We start from the raw sequence: 22,462 nt of genomic DNA on the forward strand, positions 1-22,462 counted from the left end.
CTTGGGGCTGCCACCCCCAGAAAGCGAATTTCTTCTCCGAAGTAGCTCACTCATCAGCCCTCTCAGCTCCTTGGCAAGGGATTCTTCCAAAGTGTCAAAAGTTTTAAAAGCCTCCTCTGTGGGCAATTGGTTCCATTTCAGACCCCCACACAAGACTTTGACTTTTCTACAAAGCAATTCCACCTTCAAGGCAGTGAGTCTCTGTTCATCCGTTAATCCAGAGTTCAATACCAGTTCAAGGACGAAACCCAGCATACTGGCAGAGGAGGAGGAAGTGGGTGTCATATTTCTACTCCCCTCTTTGTTCGTCGCCATTTTCCTGAGCTGGAGCGCAAATACCGCAACTTTAAATGGAGATATTTTCCTCTAATTAGCTTCCCGAAAGAAAAGTTTGCCAGTCTCATGTGTCAATTTTAAATACATTATAGCCAGTTCTGTAGCAGTAATCACTCAGATTGGTTAGATTCTTGAGCTCGAAGGGAGGGAGGCAGGCTGCCCTTCTCCTTCCCCCCGGATCGTCCCAAAAGCACGATTTCACTCAGATTCTTTACTCACGACCACCGGGTTCCTTTAGCTCCATTCTTCACAGGTAGAACTTAGACGCTCACCGCGGGCTCTGTCGCCGCATTTGCATCCCGGTTGGGGCATGTCCCCGAAGCCCGGCTCCGGTTGTCCCTTCACCCCCACTCCCCCTTTACAGGGGGGCAGGGGAAGGGTTCGGAGCCTCCGCGGGCGCAGCCGGGGAGCCCAGGGTGCGGGACGCTCTTCCCGCACCCCAACCGGAGCCGCGCGCTGCGGTAGCGCGGCTCCTAACCCCCGGGATGGACAAGGCGCTTCGGACCCGAAGCAGCCTTCGACCACCCGGCGATGGCGTCGCCGCCGGAAGTCAGTTCCGCCAATCCAAGTGGTTGAGTGGGCACATATGGGGTAAGGCAATCCTGTAGGTGAACTGGTCCCAAGTTATTAAGGGTTAGATGATGTTGTCCCCAGTCAACAACCTAGATGCAGCTTGCAGGTTAAACCCAAGGGAAGCCCCACACAGAGCACAATGCAGCACTCCAGTCTTGGGGTCACCAGTACCAAGACCACAGTAGCCAGGCTATTGGGTGTATTAACTAGGGCAATATTGCAACTCCACAGATTGCATTACACAAACAGGTTTTCCACAGGGGCTATGGTCAAAATTTTCTCATTCTATAAATTAACAGAATGGGTTGCATCACTTCTGCCTTAGACTGGAAAGTTACAGAAGCATTGTGGCACAGCACTGGTCTGATATGTAGGCATCTCATGAAGGAGACCTATTTCTCAGGTTACAAAACTTGCAAGCCCAGCATAGCAGAATGTGGCCTTGATATTAACGAACGTTTCCATAGTGCAGCTCTTATAAACATAGTATCAAGAATGGCCTCCCTCTAGAATATTCAATTCCACCCTGATGACATAAACACGGTTATCTTGAATATATATCATCACTGAAGTATGTGATGTCTATTTTCAGGGACACACAAATGATTTCATTCTAAACCTAATAGGAAATGTTTTCAAATCTGAGCTTTCAACCAAGGAAGTAAGTCTCACTAAACTCAGTGGAATTCATTTCTGAGTAAATAACCTTAGGATCATGCTGTTGATATATTCATTTGTATTTCACCCTGCTATCATAACATGTTTCTACACACACACACACACACACACACACACACACACACACACACACAATTTTAAAATCTGTTTACTGACAGTCCTAGGTACAGGTAAGTAACTAGGGTCAATCGTCAAAATGGTCACTGCTAACATTCACTGTGGATATTCGCAAGGTAAATACAGCACTAAGTCATACGTACGGCAGTAGTCAATATCGAACTACCAGGTTATTAAATTTTTACATTTTGTGTGGAGGAAATATTGCATTGTAAAATGTGACCCACTCTTACCAACGTTTATCATATGTTATTTTGGCTGTTTAAAGCCACTGAAAAAGAAGGTGAGAAAGCAAGTTCCTGGAGAAACAGTACATTACTCAGTGGAAACCTTCAACAAAGAGTAGCTTTTTCAGCCTGGTGAGCCTGAATCCCCTGGGTCCAAATTACACTTTCTGTGACAGTGGCAGACACTTTTATAGTCTTATCCCAATCAGAATTAGGCATGCCTAAACCCATTGATTCCAATGGTCTCAGATATACCTAATTATATATAAGATGCATGACAGAAGTGGAGATTCTTTGTAGACTGTGTATGTGTTAGATCAGGAGGGAGAAAGACAGTGTTAACCCAGCAGCAGGACAACCAAACATCAGGAATTGGGTTGGGATACTTATCCTATGCATCTTTACTTATTAAGAGAAATAGGTCACACTGAATTCAACTATAATTACTGCAATGAAACTGTCCACAGAATAGCAGTCTCACTTTATAGAACATTTGGACATTAGGAAATGCTATAACCGAAAGTAAGTGATTTTACTTTCTTGGGTTCCATGATCACTTCAGATGGTGACAGCAGTCACGAAATTAAAAGACGCCTGCTTCTTGAGAGAAAAGCAATGACAAACCTAGACTGCATCTTAAAAAGCAGAGATATCATCTTGCTGACAAAGGTCTGTATAGTTAAAGCTATGGTTTTCCCAGTAGTGATGTATGGAAGTGAGAGCTGGACCATAAAGAAGGCTGTTCGCCAAAGAATTGATGCTTTTGAATTATGGTGCTGGAGGAGACTCTTGAGAGTCCCAGGACTGCAAGAAGATCAAACCTATCCATTCTTAAGGAAATCAGCACTGAGTGCTCACTGAAGGGCGGATCCTGAAGCTGAGGCTCCAATACTTTGGCCTCCTCATGAGAAGAGAAGACTCCCTGGAAAAGACCCTGATGTTGGGAAAGATTGAGGGCACAAGGAGAAGGGGAAGACAGAGGACGAGATGGTTGGACAGTGTTCTCGAAGCTATTAACATGAGTCTGACCAAACTGCGGGAGGCAGTGGAAGACAGGAGTGCCTGGCGTGCTCTGGTCCATAGGGTCACGAAGAGTCAGACATGACTAAATGACTAAACAACAACAACAACATAACAGAAATACAGCAGATTTCCTCCTTTCCTTTTTAAGAAAGATCTTTACTAATTTTTAGAAAACTTTAAAAAATAAAATAAAATAAAATAAACAGGTCAACTTCAAACCATTGTTTATGAAGCAGGCTTGTCTCAACAAAACATAGTTAAAATTAACAAGTGTTTATGGTTCAGATGAAACACTAAACTGTGTTCAATCAAAAATGGAAGCCAAAGTTCTGGGCTCTTCTTTATGGTTACACAGGAAGAGGAAAGGGGGAGGGAACCATGAAGGCCTGGTTTATCATGGCATCTGAACTGTCCACGTGTGTAACTTGGGCACATATAAGGACTAAGATCTGACACAGGGAGGGTTCCTTTCCTGTCATATAAATCCAATGCTGGTATCCTCAATGACCTTTAAACACAGTAGAGCACAGAGGGCTTTGATGGATGCAGATAATGGGACTCATTCTTCATCAAACGTGAACACTCCCCACCCCTCCTAAAAATTTATTGTAAGGCTAAATCTCAGGTAAAGGTCACCCAGACTAAATGGCAAGATAAGGCAAGACTGGACTGAGCCAACAGATTAGAGAGTTAAGCACATTTAAAATTGAAAGTGGGAAAGTAGGTGAAAGGCCACTTATGCAACTGCTCCTGACAACATAAACACAACACCATTGTAAAGTGTTTAGTTGCTCCACATCTTTGGCTATGAATTGCCAACCGTAGCAAGCTTTGGAAGGTCAGGCAGGAGGGGAGCAAATCTCTGTGTGTCTATCATGTCTTTTAAAAATGCAGCTTTAGTATCGGACCACCCAGTTCCTTGAATACTGCTCTCATTCTCTGTATTGTTTTCATCTGCACCGTCTTGAGAATGTGCTTTTACCTAGCTATACAATTTTTTTTGTTTCTTTTATAAGTGTCAATTAAGGTGAGGATAGGAGTAGGTATATGGAAGTTCTGAAAACTAGGGCAAAGAGTATATTAATTATGGGTAGAGACTTGTATATAGGGTGGGGCATGGCTTTACAGGAAAGAAGAAATGTAAGTAGGTTAAAGGGAACTGTGTTCCCTAGATGTTTTTATGTTATCTTTAAACACTATGCTGAATTCAGTGCACGGGCATATAATACGCCATTTCCCCAGTCCCTTTGTACTAATTACTTAAGATTGTGTGCCATTCATATTAGGCTTTGTCCCATTTGTTGAAACTCCAGGGTCTAAGATCCTATGGAATATGGAAAACTGTAAAATAAACATTACTAAAGGAATGTAATATAGGAGACCACACAGTGCAACAGCATAATCCCATGAATATTTATTCGAAGGTAAGTCCCACTGTGTTCAATGGGACTTAGTAAATATGTTTAGGACTGCACTCTAGAAGTATTCTGATAAGGAAAGGCTAAATTCCTTAAATTAGTGCTGGGCATATACATATTTTGCCCAGCTCACCTTTGTAGATTTCAGGTGGTGAAGGTGGGGCAAAAATACCCTCCCAATATTGCATTAATGTCTGTGTGTATGTATGTAATTTCAGAATTTTCCATCTTACATGGACATACAAGAGAGATTATTGGATTGAATTGTACTACAGTATTTATATTTTACCACAAGCCCTGTAAATATTACTCAAAGCATTTCTTTAAGTCACTCTAGGTGGTCAGATACAAAGGAGCATAAGGGTCCCTGGGAAGAGCATTCCACATGTGACAAGCCAATAGGCATTAAAATCCTAAAATCCAGATTCTAAGATAAGCTGACAAGCTGGAACGTGTCCAGAGGAGGGCAACCAAAATGGTCAAAGTCCTGGAAACGATGCCTTATGAGGAACGGCTTAGGGAGCTGGGTATGTTTAGCATGGAGAAGAAAAGGTTAAGGGGTGATATGATAGCCATGTTCAAATATATAAAAGGATGTCATATAGAGGAGGGTGAAAGGTTGTTTTCTGCTGCTCCAGAGAAGTGGACACGGAGCAATGGATTCAAACTACAAGAAAGAAGATTCCACCTAAACATGAGGAAGAACTTCCTGACAGTAAGAGCTGTTCGGCAGTGGAATTTGCTACCAAGGAGTGTGGTGGAGTCTCCTTCTTTGGAGGTCTTTAAGCAGAGGCTTGACAGCCATCTGTCAGGAATGCTTTGATGGTGTTTCCTACTTGGCAGGGGGTTGGACTGGATGGCCCTTGTGGTCTCTTCCAACTCTATGATTCTATGATTCTAAGAAGGTTTCTTCATGAGTAGTCTTACAGTATCTTTTGAGGCTCTAATGCTGATCCCTCTTGTAAGATGGCATTTACTCTTCCCTGGACACACAACCCATTCATCCGTCGTCCACAATGTTATGAACTATAAAACCCCCAAAACTTTGAATTATTCTAGTAAGTAAATAGTCAAATAGCCTTTGGAACTGCCTGGTTTGTATTTCATCGCACTGAACTTTCCCTAGTATGAACTGCTTCCTTGGCTCTTGCACTGACATGGTCTCCTACAGTGAATTGCAAGAAGGATTAGCTAGCAAACATAATAGTTTCTGAGCCAGATTCTAGCCATGGAATTTGAGGTCTTGCTGTGTTCAGTGTGAGCACTGCATACATTTGCTGGTACCGGGGACCTGGAAGACCACAATTTTCAAGCTTTTTGAGAATGTGATCCTTTCTGAATACAAAGGTTGCTTTCAGATGACCTAATGTTCAATAAAGTTTGTGGAAAGGTTATTACGATGTTGTCTGTTTATTGAGCATACAACCCAATTTGTTTGCCTGGACGTCGTGCCAAGCAGTTGTTGTCCTACAATATCCAGTGCAGTTTCCTATCACTTTCCTTATTGAATAAAATCTAGGTCCCACCCCCTGAATAAAAGCTGGCTTGTTGTGCGTGAGCATCAGATCCACTTTTAATTGTGCAACCTGAATTTAACAGTATGCAAGACGTTATGCATCTTTAAACAAGACAGACCAGCTAACATCAACCCATCTCTATGCACCAACCTCTTCTGCAGCCACTGCCACAATATGCTCTTCCACTTAAGGCCCTCTGGGGCAATCTCACCCATGTCTTGCTCTAAGGAACATGGGTTCCTTCCTCAGAGTGAGACACCGTGAGCGAGGTACCGTAGTTCCACAAAGTGCCTGGACTGATGTCACTTTGCAATCACAAAAACAGTTTGATGTTTCCCAGTAGTAAACTGTGGCACTGCAAACAGGTGTTCTCCAGGCCACTTTGTCCATAATAGTTCACTCTTAGAAAGGACCCTTCTTCAGACTGAGGCACATGAAACCCTTTAGGAGTGTTGCTGCCACTATGCTGCAACAGCAATGTGACACCAGCACCCCTAGAATCATAGGGGCTGGGCTGGAGGTGGTGACTGGCTGGTCAGTGGTGGCATCAGCTGCATCAGCACTGATCCACTACTCCTCCCTTTCAGAAGAAGAGCTGCTTGATCAGGCCAATGGCCCATCCAGTTCGGCATCCTGTTCTCACATTGCTGAACCAGATGCCTGTGGGAAACCCGCAAGCCGGATTTGAGCACAAGGACACTCTCCCTTCTGGGGGCTTCCATAAGCATTGCTGCCTCTGACTATGGAGGCAGAGCATAACCATACAGTAATGACCAATAAAGGTAAAGGTACCCCTGACCATTAGGTCCAGTCGTGGATGACTCTGGGGTTGCGCGCTCATCTCGCTCTATAGGCCAAGGGAGCTGGCCTTTGTCCGCAGACGGCTTCCAGGTCATGTAGCCATCATGACTAAGCCGCTTCTGGCGAACCAGAGCAGCGCACGGAAATGCCGTTTACCTTCCCACCGGAGCGGTACCTATTTATCTACTTGCACTTTGTAATGACTAGTAGTCACCACCAAACAAGGGGACCTGACATGGGCATAGTCTGGATTTATGTTAGGGGAGGTAGAACCTCAATTAGTTATGTAGTTAAGTATTTGCATTGATTTACTTGATTGGGGGGGGGGGTTGTCCCCTGCCCCCCCAGCTATGCCTCAATCAGCTAAGGCTAGCATTAATGATCTGAACTAAAACATATTTCTCCTTCCTGAAGAGCACTTGTTTCCTGGTTGTGGCACACTGCAGTCAGAATTACGTAGGTACCTGTAGTATGGAGGTGGGAGGAAGAGGGAATGATTTTGCCTTGAAGCAGGGTTTTGAACGAAACAGACCTTTGGTCCATTCCAACTCCTGTGATTGTGCAAAACAAGTTTTGCATACAGTTTCTAGAGTGCGTAGATCTGATACTCTCAAGCAGTGCTATGGACTATGCAAACTTTTGGCATGTGTTAGTAAAATATTTTACTAAGTTACTAAGTTACTATGTATGTAAAAGTACTGACTCAGAAAATGCTACACATCTACACGTGGCAAAGTTTGTTTACAGAAACTTATAACGCTATCCAACCTTAACATAATACTTTGAAGTAAGTTCCACTGTAACTAGTGATGCTTACTTTCTAGTAAATAGAGTGATGTGCCAGAACACATTTGTTTTAATCTGAGATAGTTAAACCCAAAGCACATAAGAACTTAAACTACTTCAAAGCTATGGGAAAGGCATGTTCCTCAATTTTCTTTTAACCATTTCAACCCATTGAAAGGTTAACTTTAATTATAAATTAAGGTTGACTGCAACTATTATATAATTAAAGAGCTAAATAATTTCTTAAGAATAAAAACTAGATATATACTGTACAGGGTGTAGCTCAGTAGTAGAGCAACTGATCTGCATGTAGAAGGTTCCAAGTTTAATCCCCAGCATCTCCAGGTAGAGCTGTGAATCTCCCCAGTCTGAAATCCAACAGAGGTGCTGCAAGCCTGCCAGTGAGTATTGACCACAGGAAGCTAGACGGACCAATGGTTTAACTTGGTATAAAGCAGCTTCCCATGTTTCTAAGTATGGGAAAGTAACATGCCAGTTCCACTGTCTCTGCTCCTTCTGCAATTTTCAAAAAAGAAGTAAGGAAGCATGCAAATTTTATCTCTATTGTATTGAAGGAAGCTGTTACCTGCAGTAATTTAGCAAGTAATAGAACAATTGTGTGTGTGGACGTGTTTATTGTTATTGCACAATACTGCACTATATTTTCCATGCTTTTCTTGGATATACAAATAAATGAGTAGGTAGGTAAAATCACAGAATGATAAAGTTGGTAGGGGCCAAGAGTGTCACAGTCCAACCCCTGATAATCTACTAATAACTCTAAACCCAACGGCAGCACCCAAATGAACCCCTAATTGAGTGGCCATTCAATTCCCATCACATGCCAGGGAATGTTTGGAACATTGACCTTTGTTATGTGACTTCATAACTCATACAACTATTAAGTTCTTCTGCCATAAATCAGTAGCAATTTGTCAGCAGTTCCATCTGTGCCCATTGTGCAACAAGCTACTAGACAACAATTACAAAATCTTGACCGGAGTAATTCAAATTCCACTCATTTCTGTTTGCCGGGGGGGGGGGGGAGAGAGAGAGAGAGAGAGAGAGAGAGAAAGAGAGAGAGAGAGAGAGAGAAGATAGCATTCTACATGCAAATATATGATCTAGCTTACTTTACTTTGTTCCAATGGTTCTCTCTTTTCTTCCTATAAAAGTTACATCTCCATAAAACTCACAGGACACTACGGCAGGGAGAGTCAACATAGGAATAAATGGGAAACTGAGGGGAGTGCTGTTGTGCTCATGTCCTGCCTGTAGGCTTCCCAGAAGTGCATCTAGTTGGCCAATGTAAGAACAGAAGATGGAAATAGATGGGCCTTTGGCCTGGTCCAGCAGGGCTCTGTTTTTTATGTTATAGTGTTAAAGCTTTCTGTAACAACCAGGAACATTACCAACTTCTCATTCTGTTTCCTGTGTGGCAGAAGTCACTCAGGCTATTCCCCCTTCCTCCTGCATTTCCAGGGTAAAATCCAAGAAGTATCTGTCATGAATATGAGAAGCTAAGGAGCCACTGGCCATGTTTGGCACCATAGGAATAGATAGCAAGTTTGGAATTATTTGCTCACTTTAAAAAGGGAGGTGACCTAGAGAAGAGAGAGGGGTGCTGAAGAAAGGGCACCCCCCATCACGCATGGGGTGGGGCGATCTTGGAATTTTATGGATACCTGAGTTTTAAAAGAAGAAGAGAGATCTTGCAAGTGCACAAAGAAGTGCCTGGCAGGTTAATTTTTTAAAGAAACGACCACAGCAGGGAAAATGCCAAAGACATGTCAAGTTGGCAACAGAGCAGGCATGGAATAACGCGCATTGTACTACAACGAACTGACGCTTCTTTCTCAAAGCATCGCTTTCCTTGGGTCTCTTGGGTTTCTGCCCTCCGATCCCTTTCTCTGAGGAGCCCAGACCAGAGAGGGGTCCAAGGTTTCTAAAGCGACCCTGCGAGGTGGGGCTAGGAAAGTTCACGGGGTGATCCGGCCATTGGCCCAAGGTCACCCCGTGAACTTCAGGGCTGATCGAGGAGGAGCTGAACCTCCGTCTCCGCCGCTCAAGTCCCAACCACGCGCTCTCCTCTCCATGCCCCGTCCAGAAGAGGCCACCTCGCGAGCAACCGCCCCTCCTTCCCTCCCTACCTCGCTGACGATGGTGGAGAGGTAGGGCTCTCGGCTGTACTCCCAGCCGTCCAGGCACTTCTCCTGCTCCACCTGGCTGAGGTTGACGTCTCGCCAGGGCACCAGGTTGCGGGCGGAGAAGTTGGCCATGGCCTCCAGGCTGAAGCGGCGGCAGCGCTGCTGGACCTGCCGCCCGCCGCGCTCCTCCAGCGGGATGCTGGCGTTGAGCCACTCGCGGCTCAGGTTGGCGCTGGCCGGCACCCGGCACCGGTGCTCGGGGGTGTCGATGAGGAAGACGGCCGAGAGCCCGTTGAAGCCATTGGGGATGATGCTGGCGCTGAGCAGGAAGAAGACGAGGCGCTGGAAGGGGCCCCACTCGCCCAGGAAGGCGGTGCCCTGGTCGTAGTCGTACATAGCGGGAGGGACGGGGGGGGGGGGCAAAGCGAGCGCGCCTTGGCCGGCAACGGACAAGCGAGGGCCGAAGAGCCGCCCTCTGCTACGACATGTGTCCGCAGCCTCTCTCGGCCTGGGCAGGGAACAGGCGAGCCGCCGCCGCCGCTATGAGGTAAAGTGCGGCCGGGGCTGCCGGCAGCAGCAAGTGCTTCTTCGCACGGGGAGCGGGTGGGTGTGGTTTGTACACAAAGGCCTAGAGTCGCGCTGGGCCCAGAGCCAAGGTGGAGGCCGCGGCGTCCCCGCGCGTGAGGCGGCAGCGGCCAGCCTCGCTACGGGTTCTCTTTTTTTGCTTTCGGCATTTCCCGTCACTTGTAATGCAGGCGGCCTCCTCGGCGAAGAAGCTGGCTCCGGGGTTCGGCTGCCGCAACGAAGACGGGGCAATACTGTATGTCCATTGCCTCGTAGCCGGCCCGCAGAAACTCTTACGTCGAACTCAACGTCGGCCGCACAGGCCCGGAATGTAATGCCAGTGCAGCTCCTCAAACACACAAGAGCAGCTTCAGCAGATAATTAGCGACACAAGTTTTTAATGTTTGATGTTTTGCCGTGCTTTTATAAGGGTTGGATGGGTGGCTAATAATAACAATAATTTAGAAGGTCGCCCTGGAGCCTGACTGTCAGCAGAGACTAGCCCTGGATCGATACCCCACTCATGGCACAAGCAGCCTCTAGCTCTGTATATGCACTTGTCAGCTTCAGATTTTCATTTCTTGAAAATCACTGTGCTGAGATTTTAGCAATATAGGCATTTTTAAAAATGTGACCATGTTTCAACACTAGGACATTCTTTCAAACTATCAAAACGATCGAGATTTCCACATAATATACACTGTGGTGCCTGGTGCCACCACAGATGTTCTGAGCTCTTACTGTGTTTCCCCCCAGGTTCATATCTCTCTAGGTTCCAGCATTTGTTTTTGAAACAAAGCTGTGACTAATATTCACATTTTCCTTTCTTTTTGAAGTGCTCTCACATCGTGAGACATGTGACCTCTTTTTTCTATGATGCAACCAAATCTGCGGGTGTTTTGGTTCTGGCTGAGTTCCCAATCAACATTGCTTCAAATTCAAAGGCACTGCATGTGGCTATGATAATCAAGCATTTGGATAAAACTATTTAGATAAAAAAAAAGAGCACAAGGACAAGATTGTATGAGAAAGTTAAAAGTAGGGGGAGTTAGTAATCCTAAACATATAAATCTAGGTGAAAGCTCAGTGGGTTGTGGTAATCTCCCAAGAACGGTTTCAGTTACTGTACACTGATGCCTCTGGTACAAGTATGCTTTTCTGTGCAGATATATATTATGGAAAATGGAAGCATCTTGTTAGCCTTAATTGTGAATTTGCTGATGAGTAGCATCCATTTGCTTATACTACATTCTTCTTTAGCTGAGCCTAAGAGCAGGCCTGCTTGATCAGACCCAAAAGGTCCATCTACGCTATCCATCTTGCTTTCCACGAAGGAGGGCATGAAGGCAAGTCACTGCTGCTCCTCACCAGCTGCTATTCAGGAGTATACTGCCTTTGTAGCTAGGGGTTCCATACAGCTGTAATGAGCTGTAAGATTTCTCAGTCCCCTTCAAAGCAATCTAACCAAGTGATCCCCATCACAGCTTGTGGTAGCCGGTTCCACACGTAATTATATCCTGAGCATCCTGAATCTATTGTGAACCAAGTTTAAGGTTGGTAAAAAAATTTTTTGAAGGAGTTCTCTATTTTTGGGAGCAAGAAAAATGTCTCTGTCCACTTCCTCTGGGTGGTGCCTTATTAATTCTCCTGCCTCTGCCATCCCCCACTACCATGTATTTGCAGAATGCAAGTGTGCCCTTTCATTGATGACTCTTTGCTAGGCTGTCTTCATGATATATTCTGCTTCCAGCCTTCAGGGTCCTTGTGCTTACACAGCTAAAATGGGGATATATTGGCAGATTTGGAGGAACCTTATTTTGGGGGCAGTAGGAGAGGACAAAAATACCCCAATGAGGACTGAGCATGCTTAGGAGAGGCAAGGGAGCAACAGGAAATCAGGCAGGACTGGGAATGGAATAGAATGGAATAGTTGGAAAGGTGTGTGTGTGGGGGGGGGGAAGATGTTTGTATATAAAAGGTGTACAGAGAACTGTCTCATTGTCTGGACATATTTCCTGGTTCACAACAAAGTTATTATTAAATGTATCCAGGGGCAGAAGTAGGAGTTTCCCATAGAAATCAATGGAATAATCCTAGATTTTAATTTAGCTGGTATTGGGCACAAATGTGCCCATTCCCACAAAACAAAACCAAAGTCTAAGCAGAAATGATATATTAGTTCTACAGTTATTCATAATCATAATCATATTGGGAATAATTTATTTCAGAGATTTCTTGTGGTTAAGGACCTTGAGAAAGCTTTGAATGATCAAGCCGAAAGTGCAGGATGCTTTCTCCTGGTCTGTTATTGGTTCCACCTATATTAAGTCAATCAAGGATAAATTATTTTGCAGATAGTTGCTTCGGCAGTGCATTGCTAACATTTTGTTTTGATTGCTTTAATAGCCAAAAAGTATGATATGACCCTAAAGGCAACGTTGCAAGACCTCTGGAGACAATGAAGCCATGAGTGTTGCTGGCTGCACTCATCACCTCCATCTAGAGTGCATTATCTAATTTGGCAGAGAATATAAATGTGTTTGGGGCCAAGGTACAAATGGCTAACTAAAATAATGGTTTAGTTCTCAAAATAATACTTGGTTTTATTAGAATAGAGTGATGCTTCCACAAAACATTTGTCCAAAAAATACCTTTTGCATGTCTGGCTGTAAAAATTCCAACCTGTTTCTCTTAGTTACTGGGTGAAAGGTAAAGCAACACAGCTTAGCACTTGAATACATAATCATCAGCATGTAGTACAGTCCTCAGGGCAGAAAAACCTGTTACCTTGACATTTATGTATAAAGTATGCACCACCCATTTTAACAGAGAAAAAAGGAATGATTACATTAAAAAATCAATATCATTGATTTTACTAGGGTTTTTGTTGTTGTTTGGCCTTTAAAATAGCAGGTGAAAGATAATGTATTGAGGGTACAGTTGAATATATATATATATACACTGGGTTCTTGGACTTTGGTCCAAGCTACATCTAATGCTCACTGCCTCACACTCCACTTTTCCAGTGAATTGGAGCAGAGGAATGCCAGGTGAAAGGGTATCTTAAACCAAAGGTGGACAACCCACAGCCCACTTTCACCCTTTCACTTCCCCTTGTTTTTCTGCAGAAGATATCTCCCCGATGTTGCATGTCCACATGCAAGGGGGGGGGGAAATATTGGTACCCATCTATTTTTCCTTGTGAGGCAAAAAGCAGCTGGGAGGCAATTCTGAGTGAGGAAAAAAACTGGGAACAGGGATTAAGGAGAATCCTATTAGTCCTCTGCTAACACAATATCATGGATGATTTTAGTTAAAAATAATAACAAAAATAGAAGGGGGTGAAATGGGGAAGGGGGTTAAACAAAGTTGCAATTCTATGTACACTTACTTGGAAGTAAGCCCTATTGAACTCAGTGGGGTTTACTTCCGAGAAGAAATGTATAGGACTGCTGTGTGAAAATCATGCATAGCTTGGGCCTTACTTTTTTGAGCACCGATGCTGTATTTGACACTCCAGGTGTGCACATCTTGCACATATGTGGATTTCAGAAGACTGCCTGCTTTACTCCTTCCCGGTCATTTTGCTGCTGTGCTGAACTAAGCCATAATATGTGTCATGTAAACTGGGGTATGGTCTGGAGTTATTCAGAAAATGCAACATGAATTATAAAACCTCTCTCGCCCCCAACTGGAGCTGTTTTGATTTCCAGTTCCTGCAAAAATGGACAGGACAAGATGCCCACATAAGGGTTAAAGAGTTCTTTAGAATTTCAGACTCAGCCATAATAAAATGCTGTGACTGCTGATGGAGGTTGAAATGATGCAAAAACAATCATGAGGAAGACATACCTTTTAACTGAGTCCCATGAAAAGCTCATTGTATACATATTTCACAAAGCACAAGATATGTAGCTCTGATTTAGATATGCTTTAATCCAACCGGGAAAAATTCCACAGCTTTTCAAAACAGAAACTCAGACTATACAACATTAGGCCTTTACTAGTGAAGGCTGCACAACTAAACAAGGTCAGGAATATCTTCAAAGTCTGAATAGCTTGATTTCATTAGACAGCAATACAGTTTATCTTCTCTATTCTTTTCTTTGCGTGGACAATGAAGTCAGCACACATTGTTTTTATCTTGTCACATCCAAGCTCACAATAAAAATTGCTCAACAGCACTGATGAGAGTACTCCTATAAAACCCATTTCATTGCGCTTTTGTTCATTAAAGCAACTGGGTCTTTTCAGGCGTGGCAAAGATTTCTTTCTAATATTTGCAACTCCCCCCCTTCCGTGTATAAACCCAAGTTGCTAACCAGCCACCCAGAGCTATGGGAAAGGCAGCTGCTTGCTTACAAGTTAGGACAGCAAGTGTAGCCTCCAACCATTTGGTGAAGCTGATTAATTAAGATAGGGTATATGTTAATCCTGTTAACCTGGATTTCTGAGTGGCTGGGAAATGGTGTAAACTCACTAGAAGTATTTATTTTCATAAAATTTTAATACCACTTGAAAAAACTTAAGTTTTGTGGCAGGCAGCTAAGGAAAACCTGAGTTACCACAATACAAACTTTTAAGCAGTGATGGGTGAATGGCCCTCTGCTCAATTTAGAATTAGATTTGGCAATTAACAACAGAATAGAAATTACTCCCAACTTGGCATGCTCTCATTGACACCAGGGGGAGTACAATGGTACTCCCAGTAATGTTAGGCATGGGTTATTACACTCAAGTTTAACATAGATAGATGAGTAGCAACAAGTTTGTACCGGTAACCAATAACTGGACTTAAGATGAGAACAGTATGGATGTTTTTAGGCTTATCATTAACTTTTTGTTAGCAGGCAAGACTGTGTTGCATAGTGTTAGTAAAAGCTTGAAGCTTTAACATCCAAGGTTCAAGGAGTGGCTAATTGAAGTTTTGGAGTGTGTGGAAATGGACAGATTTTACCAAGATTAATTGTGGAAATAGATGCAATTGTTTGGTTGTACCTGGCAAAAAGCAACCACATTTGTTGCATATTGGAGTACATATTGTAGTGATATTCAGATACAAGAGTACAGATTTGCAATATTAAATTTATAAATAAAAATATTTTAAGGCTGTAACCCTATTTCAGTCTGGAAATAAGAATCACTGTCTCTGTTGTAGATAGAACAAGAAAAGGGTTTCAGTCACTGGTAGTGAAGAGGCCTGATGAAACAAATGTGTCAAATGCCAGAAACAAACTGGGTTGCATGGTGTGGGTGGCCTGGTTCACATGACCGTCTAAGCCAAACCTTGGCTTAGTGAGACCATGGAAACATTGCTCTGAAGAGTAAAAATTGCAGCGTGACAAATTTTGGCTAAACATTAGGAGACACTTCCTAATTAAGAGCTATTTGACAATGGAGCAGGTGGCCTCTGGAGCTGGTTGGCTCTCGGAAGTATTTAAGTAGAGACATGACAAGCATTTGTTGACTAGATGGTCTTTAAGCTACTTCCAATTTTATATTGCTATGATTCTGTTTCATTATATCATGCAACAGAACGACATGGCTAATCCTCTGGAATTTGTGGATGCAATGGCTGCTGCTGGATTCTAGAATACCTATCTGATGTACTAATAGACACATGCATGAATTCTTCCAATTCTGCAAGTTAATTGTGGGAATAAAAAATTCCAATGGTGGAAAAAGTGACTAGAGACTTCCAAGATGCTCATTACTACTCTTCCCCACCTTCAGACCAAAAAAGCAAATTCTCTGGTAATCACAGCAGCTTTATTTTGTGGCTTTATTATTTATTTATTATACCAAAGAACATGCAACAAACGTTGAGAACATGGTGGAACAGTAACTGCAGTGCCTGTACTAGAACCAATTAGAGTAATGCTTCATACTGACAGGTGTATCTATATTATTCAGTGCAATTTCATACCAGTTCTTCCATTTTCAGGTGAGGACATTTGTACTGGTTTGTTTCTTTCTCTCATTGTCCCACTTACTTAACACAATATCTGAGTATTTACACAGCGGTTTTTTTTGTTTGTTGTTGGTTGTTTTTTGGTCCTGTAACCATATATTAGAAAGAGACATGTATTTTTATACCTAGAGAAAACTGGTCAGTGCAGTTGTATTTCTTTTTTCTTTTTTTTACTGCCAATATGGAAAAATAAAGAGGCAACTGCTACATGGTGATGCATAGCATATTTTAAAAATCACACACAAAACATTTGTAGATTTAAACAGAGTGTACATTATTCAGATATAACATGGAAAGGAGAGGGGCATCTCAGATAGCAGCTAGGTGAGGTCTAAGGAAAGGGAGACTTCCACTCAGATTAGTAGAAAGACTTTGATCAAACATTTCTCCCTTCTAATAAAGAACAATCCTGGGCCTAACCTGACCAGCAGGCACTATACAAAGATTGCAGCTGAACAGGCCTGCACAGCTTGAATCTGTGACCACAGAGCCATACACAGCCTACTAGCAGCCTGGTATCTTTAAAGTTTGTGCCATCCCAGGCAGGCAGCAAAACAGGCAGATAAAGCTGCTGGTTGGCTGTGTTTTGCTAAGTGGGTCAAAGTTGTACAGCCCTGTAATAAAAAGATAGAATAGTCCCACAAAAGTAAATTAAAGCTTTTGCCAGCACCTTCTGAAAGATTTACAGTAAGTAAGAAAGAAAATAAGAAAAATAAGGTGCCAACAACAGAAGTCTCTCCATCTTGATCCTTCTTTCTTTCACAATCTTTGGACTACTGCAGACACCACCTGGCAAATCCCTGAGAGGAATCATTTGGCAGAGAATGTACATTTTCCTTGTAAATGCTCCACAAGAATCAAGCAACTCTTTCTAGGATCAATACTGTAAAGACTTAGTATAAAAATCCATTCCAGTCCCCAAGCCCCTACAGTTTTTATAGCAAAGCACACAGAAATATTATGGTGGGTTTCTTCAACCACATACTGTATGTTAGTTACTAAGTAAGATCTCTTTAGATCAGAAGCCGTGTTGCATGGCAGCAAGCAGACCCTTAGAGTCACAGCTTTTAGTAACATAACTGATCTCATTATCTATGAAACCATCACCCATACTTTAAAAGCCAAATATACCCCCAAGAACATTTAGTCAAATCAAGCAATACTGGGGGAATCTTTACAGAACTGGTCCCTTTTAAAAGGCCTTTATTTTACATCACATCACAATCCTCTAGAAAGTGCAGCTTCATGTTTTAAGATTCCAAAAGATTTTTTAAGCACTGCCTAAGGAGCTACATTGGAATTTGCCCAATTAAAAATTGAGAGATCTTTAAATTGTTAAAGAAACACTGGCAAAACAAAGTATTCCACAAAAATACCACAATATATATATATATATATATATATATATATATATATATATATATATATATATATATATATATATTAAAGTGTATATATTAGAAATAGTTACAGTTACAACAGTGTAAAACAGGATAAGAATCCATTATTTTTGTATAAAATATATACAGAAACAGATGCCATGGTACATATTGCCAAACTGCAATAGATTATGTAAACAATTTTATCCTTTGCAGATGTTAAGAGTGTGCTGAGAAATCTATTAGGATCAAGAGCTCCATATTTTTTAAAAAAACCTAATCAGAAAGACTGCATTTGGAATTGGTGGCCAGAGCACAAAATTTATTTGCCTGTCTGCTGTGGGGCAAAAAGTGAAGAGTCTTCCTTTCAATAAAGCAGAAGATTAGTTCTGCTGCAGAGCAAGAGTATGAAACAATGTTGCCAAATATTTACATATAAAAGCAACAACTGCAGTCTCTGGCTCAGAAACTGGCAACCTTACCAGCAACCAAGACAACCAAGCCATGCTACACATTGGGCTAGGGATATTTTCTTGTGGCAAAAAACGGGGAAAAAACCAAAACAAAAAACAACAAAAACAACAACACCTCTTAACAAATTTTTAAAATACCATCTACCGTGTTTCTCATAATATAAGACGTGCCTATAATATAAGCCATGGCAGGATTTTGAAGCAATCCAAAAATATAAGACATACCCCGAAAATAAGCCGCCTGGAGCCACGTGCCAGCGGGACGCAGCACGAGCCGCCTCCTCCTCCTGCTGGCTTCCGGAGGCTCGGGGCGCTCAGTGCAGCGCTGCTGGGCGCCGACCCGGCAAGCCGCCTCCTCGCCCTCCTGCCGCCGCGTCTCGGGGCGCTCCGTGCGGCGCTGCTGGGCGCCGACCCGGCAAGCCGCCTCCTCGCCCTCCTGCCGCCGCGTCTCGGGGCGCTCCGTGCGGCGCTGCTGGGCGCCGACCCGGCAAGCCGCTTCCTCCTCCTCCTGCTGGCGCGTCTCGGGGCGCTCCGTGCGGCGCTGCTGGGCGCCAACCCGGCAAGCCGCCTCCTCGCCCTCCTGCCGCCGCGTCTCGGGGCGCTCCGTGCGGCGCTGCTGGGCGCCGACCCGGCAAGCCGCTTCCTCCTCCTCCTGTCGCGGCTCAGGGTGCTCCGCATGGCGCTGCTGGGCACTTTGCCAGTACTTCAGCAGCAGCACCAACAGCCAGTTCCGGGCGCCAAGCCGCAGCAGGAAGAGGAGGAGGCTTGCCAGGTCGGCGCCCACCGCCCCGAGCCTCCGGGAGTCAGCAGGAGGAGGAGGTGGCCTGCCGGGTCGGCGCCAAGCAGGGCCGTGTGCCCGCCCCAAGACAGCTGGACCAAGCAGCAGCAACACCGGCCGCGGCAAGAGGAGGCAGGTGCCCAGAACTATACAGTACTTAATTAAAAAAAAATAAGACACCCCCGAAAATAAGCCATAAGCTTATTTTCTTAAGTAAAATAAATATAAGACGGTGTCTTATTTTATGAGAAACACGGTATGATACACATACGTAATGTACAGAAAATAAAGGAGTACCTTGTTTTGGCACAATGGTATATCAGTGGTATAGGCTTTCATATGGCAAACAAAATTGTTTCTGGAAAAAATTGGCTAATTTTGCAATGGTGAAATATTGGGCTTGCAACATTAATAACATTTGTTAGGCCACTTGCAAAATCAGAAATGTGTTTCCACTTAAGAACTCTGTGGCATAGCCAGCTCCTCCCCTGCTGTTTAAAGGAGGGCAGTGATCACCCATATAGAATGTGGGGCACCAGATCTTTATAGTCCTTTAGAGAACTGGGTGCAAAGAAGCTGCAAAACAGTATCACTTTGCCACATTCCCTGCCATTATGGATCAGATGTGATGTCATGAAGCAGGTTCTAACCAAATTTAACACAGCAATGATATATTGTGGAGTTCTGGTGTATTGGTAAGTTTAGGCTTTAAAAATAGACAAGAAAGGTCAATCTACTTCAGTCTTTGATCATTCTAAGTTCAGCTGGACTGTATTTTGTGGAAGTTGCAGCATGGAAGCAGACATACCAGGGTCTCCCCCCAACAGGGCTGCTAGTATATATGACTAGGTCCTCAAAATCTGCACTAGGAAATTGTCATTCAACTCTCATTCTGAGGCAACAAACCAGGAGATTATCTAATATATATTCCAAGCAGATAATTTCACTGTTAAGTGGGTAATTGCCATCTATACATGAACTTTACTTGGCACAAACGTCAATGTCAATCAATACCTGACTTGTTAACTCTCTCACCAATATTCATTTCTCAGCAGAAAATGTGCTCAAAATCTCATAAGGAAACAACAAATCGTGTTTTAGGTAATGAAGTCTTCCCTTACTTAAATACTTCTTCTAGTTTGTCCTAAATATAGAAATTTACAGTGTGCATAATATAAAAAGTTAGAAGATTCCAGCTTCACAATGGATTCCTGTGGCAGAATGCCACAAGTGCAACCTAAGATCTGGTTTGCAGTATTGGTCCCAGAAAAACCAGTCTCTCTCTAAATGTCGGTTTGTATCCAGTTCCAATAATGTTATCTGCTACAGAAAATTTAATTTAGCAATTATATTGAACTAACTTTCATTTGCTAGGTACTTAGGAGGAATAAGAGTGTTTGGCATAACAATAGGAAATGCAACTTGCAAGCTTTCAGCTGAAGCCTATATACCGTGTTTCTCATAAAATAAGACACCGTCTTATATTTATTTTACTTAAGAAAATAAGCTTATGGCTTATTTTCGGGGGTGTCTTATTTTTTTTTAATTAAGTACTGTATAGTTCTGGGCACCTGCCTCCTCTTGCCGCGGCCGGTGTTGCTGCTGCTTGGTCCAGCTGTCTTGGGGCGGGCACACGGCCCTGCTTGGCGCCGACCCGGCAGGCCACCTCCTCCTCCTGCTGACTCCCGGAGGCTCGGGGCGGTGGGCGCCGACCTGGCAAGCCTCCTCCTCTTCCTGCTGCGGCTTGGCGCCCGGAACTGGCTGTTGGTGCTGCTGCTGAAGTACTGGCAAAGTGCCCAGCAGCGCCATGCGGAGCACCCTGAGCCGCGACAGGAGGAGGAGGAAGCGGCTTGCCGGGTCGGCGCCCAGCAGCGCCGCACGGAGCGCCCCGAGACGCGGCGGCAGGAGGGCGAGGAGGCGGCTTGCCGGGTTGGCGCCCAGCAGCGCCGCACGGAGCGCCCCGAGACGCGCCAGCAGGAGGAGGAGGAAGCGGCTTGCCGGGTCGGCGCCCAGCAGCGCCGCACGGAGCGCCCCGAGACGCGGCGGCAGGAGGGCGAGGAGGCGGCTTGCCGGGTCGGCGCCCAGCAGCGCCGCACGGAGCGCCCCGAGACGCGGCGGCAGGAGGGCGAGGAGGCGGCTTGCCGGGTCGGCGCCCAGCAGCGCTGCACTGAGCGCCCCGAGCCTCCGGAAGCCAGCAGGAGGAGGAGGCGGCTCGTGCTGCGTCCCGCTGGCACGTGGCTCCAGGCGGCTTATTTTCGGGGTATGTCTTATATTTTTGGATTGCTTCAAAATCCTGCCATGGCTTATATTATAGGCACGTCTTATATTATGAGAAACACGGTATATCTATTCTGAAATAAGTCCGAAAGGGTTCAATTAGCCTTGCTCTCAAACAAATGTATATAGATTTGCAGCCATGGTTGCACTGTCAATTTCCCCCCCAAGGCCGTGTCTCCAGAAACACTGCCCAGCTTGGGCATCATTGAAGTGAATAAAACTCGCAAGTACTTTGATATACGGTACTACTTTCTGTACAAACCTTTATAGTTTGATGAACACATGTTCCTCAGCCACAATTAGTAGGATTTAAGGGGCGAGAGGGGAATTGGTGAGAGTGAAAGAGAAAGAAACCCAAATGATCAATTAGTGAACATTGTTTAGGAAAAATTATCAGGATGAAGAGCAAGGTACCTCTTGGTGAATGACAGCTGCTTTTAAGGGTGTGGAATTCTAGATATGTCATCTGAGATGGCAGATGAATGGAAATATGGTCCAGGTTTACTCCTGACAATAACAGAGACTCTAAAGAGAACGCTGCTATTTTAAAAAAATGGCTTTAAATTTTACATCTATGATTTATTGGGGATAAACTGTTGTCTACTAAAATTTTGTTCCTTTTCAAGATTTTCCAATTAGTGTAAGAAAATGAAGCTTGGTTCTCAAAGTACTTTCTGGTAACAGTTCCATTAATTTAAGGACCATTTATTTCCTTAAAACAATCTATCCAGCTATTTAAGGGCCTTTTGAAAGTGAAATATGGGATTCAAGGCAGCCTGATGCACCATCAACTACAACTGAAGATTCTACAGTAATTACCTCTACTTCTTCCAACAATCATTGATGGCCTGCTCTTAAAATGTGCATACAGTACTACATAAATCCCAAGGAGATTTTAAAAAGTGCTCAAGGCTTCACAAAACAAATAAACCCAAAACCAAGGCACACAAAAGAAAATTAAAATATGATGGAGGAGCTTTATACATGCTGACAATGACTTAGCATAAAAACCCACACATTTGGTACACCAGTGTTCTGAAACATGAGATTATTAGGACAACTGCTGCCTAGTATGGTAAATATTTTTTTTTCATTTATCTTCATAGTTGCAATTTAACAAGTCCTGGTTGTTCATTTTAGTAAAAGGCAAAGATATATGATCATAACGATGTTCTCATATTCCTGGAGTTCAGTTCACTCTGCTTTGAACTCCCTATTTTGTAGGTGTGTTTTCTGTTTCTGAATCTGAAAATGAACAGATTTACATACATTAGAAACAGAAACAGCAAAGCACTGGTTTATATTTTTCCCCACAGGAACTCTCCTACAATACAATTTTGTTCAAGCATCCATATTTAAGTAAAGAGCATCTGTAATCCAGTTAAGGCAATCCTAAA

The 22,462-nt window shown here is 43.7% G+C and overlaps 2 protein-coding genes across 2 annotated transcripts in view; both read right to left on the reverse strand.

The window, feature by feature from the left end:
- SLC22A5 (solute carrier family 22 member 5) overlaps positions 1 to 10,162 on the reverse strand; it is a 28,564-nt gene extending 18,402 nt beyond the window's left edge. Inside the window, exon 1 of the mRNA XM_033140058.1 lies at positions 9,627 to 10,162. Coding sequence (XP_032995949.1) covers positions 9,627 to 10,019 — 393 coding nt within the window. The 5' untranslated portion in view covers positions 10,020 to 10,162. The remainder of the gene's footprint in view (positions 1 to 9,626) is intronic.
- An 11,860-nt stretch (positions 10,163 to 22,022) lies between these two features.
- The window catches only part of SLC22A4 (solute carrier family 22 member 4), a 48,915-nt gene continuing 48,475 nt past the window's right edge, over positions 22,023 to 22,462 (reverse strand). The window contains exon 10 of the mRNA XM_033140059.1: positions 22,023 to 22,310. Coding sequence (XP_032995950.1) covers positions 22,226 to 22,310 — 85 coding nt within the window. The 3' untranslated portion in view covers positions 22,023 to 22,225. The remainder of the gene's footprint in view (positions 22,311 to 22,462) is intronic.

This window comes from Lacerta agilis, chromosome 2, assembly GCF_009819535.1.
Source record: "Lacerta agilis isolate rLacAgi1 chromosome 2, rLacAgi1.pri, whole genome shotgun sequence".
Classification (NCBI taxonomy): Eukaryota; Metazoa; Chordata; class Lepidosauria; order Squamata; family Lacertidae; genus Lacerta; species Lacerta agilis.